Here is a 3,218-nt window from a genome sequence, read left to right on the forward strand (position 1 = left end):
TCCAGTATCTCTCAGGTTCGATATCCTTGTTGGTGATGAGCACCAGGCCTTTGGAACCGTCGTTCCCGCCCAAGCCTCGCCCACTTTGTTTTCGTCGTGGCGAAAACCCTGTCCCCTTTATAAGAAGACATCGGAGGACTGACACGCAACAGACCATTGAAGATTCAAGCACACAGGATCAGCAGCAAGGCAGCCTCATGGCAATCAAAGACCTCGCGAACGGCAGGGGGACGGCGAGCGACTCCGGCGGTGGCATCAAGGCGCACTTCGTGTTCATCCCGATAACGTACCAGGGCCACCTGATCTCGGCGGTGGACACCGGGAAATCTATTCATCGCATATGAGATTTCCCGGTGATCCATCGCAGAAGCCTGTGAAGACATTGTTCATCATCTTCCACCTCGAGACAGGGCGGCGGGCGAGGGGTTGCGAGCTGAGATAGATAGGGGAGGGGGAGAGGGTGGGCGGCGAGGGGTGGTTGGTGGGGGGAGTGGCCGCCGGCGGCCTTAGGATCCGGGGTTGCTGGGGGTGGGGCGGCTCCATGGCCACCGGATCTAGAAGAGAAGGTGGGGGGAGGAATCGACCGGCGGTGGGCGGTGGTGTGTGGGCGGGCGGCGAGGCGGCGCGGCGGAGCGCCGCCGGAGAGGTTAGAGGAGGGCGGGAATGTGCCGGCGGTGGTTGGTGGGCGGACGGCGCGGCGGCGAGAGCCGCCGGCCGGGGCGGAGGACGAAGGGGTGGGGGCGGAGGACACGAGGCGGGGGTGGAGGACACGAGGCGGGGGTGAAGAAGCTGAACGGCGGTCTTCTACGATAGGATTTGAGAAAATCACTCAAACGATAAATTGACACCCCCGTGGACACGGCGCTGCTGCTGGCCACCCACGGCGCGCTCGCCAGCATCGTCGTCACGCCGTCCAACACCGGGCGCGTCCGCCCGGTCGTCGACTTCGCCCGCAAGTCCGGACTCCCCGTCCGGCTCGTGGAGCTCCCGCTCGAGCTCGCCGCCGAGGGGCTCCCCGACTGGGCCGACGACGTCGACAAGCTGCCGCCGGACCTGTGGGCCTACTTCCGCGCCCTGGCGCGCCTCCGGGCGCCGCTCGAGCGCCACCTCCGCGCGCACGCGCCGTACCCGACCTGCGTCGTGGCGGACTTCTGCCACCCGTGGGCCAGGGAGCTCGCGGCGAGCCTCGGCGTCCCCCGCCTCTGCTTCTTCAGCATGTGCGCCTTCTGCCTCCTCTGCCAGCACAACGTCGAGAGGTTCGACGCGTTCTGCGGCGTCGCCGATGACCACGAGCTCGTCGTCGTCCCCGGCTTGGAGAGGAAGGTCGAGGTGTCGAGGGCTCAAGCTCCTGGGTTCTTCCGGGGGATGCCAGGGTTCGAGAAGTTCGCGGATGAGGTCGAGCAGGTGTTGGCCGAGGCCGACGGCATCGTCACCAACAGCTTCCTGGAGATGGAGCCGGAGTTCGTCGCCGGCTACGCGGAGGCTAGGAGGATGAAGGTGTGGACCGTCGGGCCGGTGTCCCTGTTCCACCAGAGCGCCGCGACGCTGGCGTCGAGAGGGGACACCGCCGCCATCGACGCCGGCGAGTGCCTCCGGTGGCTCGACGGCAAGGAGCCCGGCTCCGTGGTGTACGTCAGCTTCGGGAGCATCGCGCACGCGGAAGCAAAGCAGGTCGTCGAGCTCGGGCTCGGGCTGGAGGCGTCCGGCCACCCGTTCATCTGGGTGGTGAAGAACGCCGACCAGCATGGCGAGGATGTGGCGGAGTTCCTGCGCGAGCTCGAGGCGCGCGTCGCCGGGCGCGGCCTGCTCATCCGGGGCTGGGCGCCGCAGGTGCTGATCCTGTCGCACGCGGCCGTCGGCGGCTTCGTGACGCACAGCGGGTGGAACTCGACCGTGGAGGCGATCGCGGCCGGGCTGCCGGTGGTGGCGTGGCCGCACTTCGTGGACCAGTTCCTGAACGCCAAGCTCGCCGTGGAGGTGCTGGGGGTCGGCGTGGACGTCGGGGTGATGGAGCCGGTGATGTTCCGGCTGGACCAGAAGGAGATCGTGGTGGGGAGGGAGGTGGTCCAGGAGGCGGTGAGGAGCATCATGGACGGAGGTGACGAGGGGGAGGAGCGAAGGAGGAGGGCGCGGGCGCTCGCGGCGAAGGCGAGGGCCGCCGTGGAGGAAGGCGGATCATCGCACGGGAACCTGGTGGATTTGATCAAGAAATTCGGGTTCAAGGACGGCGCGATCGCATGAGCATCGCACAACAGAAGCAATGTGTTTGATAGCACGAGCAGTTCTTTTCTCGGTGTGCCCTGCCAACCTGCCATTTTAGGGTGTGTTTAGTTCCAACGTTTTGGAATTTTGAAAGGTCAATCTTTTCAGATTTGAAACATTAAACATAAATTAATCACAAAATTAATTATAGAATTCGTCTGTAAACTACAAGACGAATCTAATGAGCCAAATCAAACCATCATTACATATGTTTACTGTAGTTTACTGTAGCAATTTAGTGTCTAATCGCACACAAATTAGGTTCATGTCTCACTATTTACAGTCCATTTGTGTAATGCGATTTTTTTCCGACTACTTTAATATACCATGCAGGCGATTTACAAATCTTTTGTAATTTTGAACATTGGATTTAAAACGAAGTCTAACTCGTGTTTTCCTTGTCCCAATTTTAAATCTGCTACGTACTGTACTTCGGCCTCGATTAGGGCTGGAAAAAAAGCTCGCGGCTCGCGAGCCGGCTCGGGCTCGGAGCGGCTCGGCTCGGCTCGGAGCGGCTCGCGAGCCTGGAACGAGCCGAGCCGAGCCTCTTTTCTCGGCTCGCTAAAATACCGAGCCGAGCCGAGCCAGCTCGTTCTGGCTCGCGAGCCGGCTCGCGAGCTGAGCCACCTATGGACCATTTGTCAATTGTCATGTAATTTAAAATATTTTCTCTTTATTTTATCTTGTTGTGGCTATGGTACTGTTAAAATGTTGATATGGTACTGTTAAAATCTTTATGTGGTTGCACTCTTGTATGTGATCTGTGAATCTGTGAACTGTGATGCAAATATGCAATAACTAGCTGTGGCTCGCGAGCCGGCTCGCGAGCCGATAACGAGCCGAGCCGAACCTCTTTCAACGGCTCGTGAAATTACCGAGCCGAGCCAGGCTCAACTCACTGGATGACCGAGCCGGGGCGAGCCGAGCCGAGCCTGGCTCGGCTCGGCTCGTTTCCA

At 60.8% G+C, this 3,218-nt stretch overlaps 1 protein-coding gene across 1 annotated transcript; it reads left to right on the forward strand.

Moving 5' to 3' along the window:
- On the forward strand, positions 1–2,346 carry LOC120670988 (UDP-glycosyltransferase 73C4-like). Its single transcript, XM_039951176.1, has 2 exons — positions 1–309; positions 851–2,346. The coding sequence occupies exons 1-2, from the start codon at positions 36–38 to the stop codon at positions 2,239–2,241; spliced, it is 1,665 nt and encodes a 554-aa protein (XP_039807110.1). The 5' UTR covers positions 1–35; the 3' UTR covers positions 2,242–2,346.
- Positions 2,347–3,218: the final 872 nt, after the last annotated feature.

Source organism: Panicum virgatum, chromosome 4N (assembly GCF_016808335.1).
Source record: "Panicum virgatum strain AP13 chromosome 4N, P.virgatum_v5, whole genome shotgun sequence".
Classification (NCBI taxonomy): domain Eukaryota; kingdom Viridiplantae; phylum Streptophyta; class Magnoliopsida; order Poales; family Poaceae; genus Panicum; species Panicum virgatum.

Bases quoted from the DNA above. Each gene is read 5' to 3' on its own strand.
- LOC120670988 (XM_039951176.1), top strand. From the start codon at position 36: ATGAGCACCAGGCCTTTGGAACCGTCGTTCCCGCCCAAGCCTCGCCCA. The intron at 310-850 runs CGGTGGACACCG...AAATTGACACCC, and splicing joins CCAGGGCCACCTGATCTCGG to CCGTGGACACGGCGCTGCTG.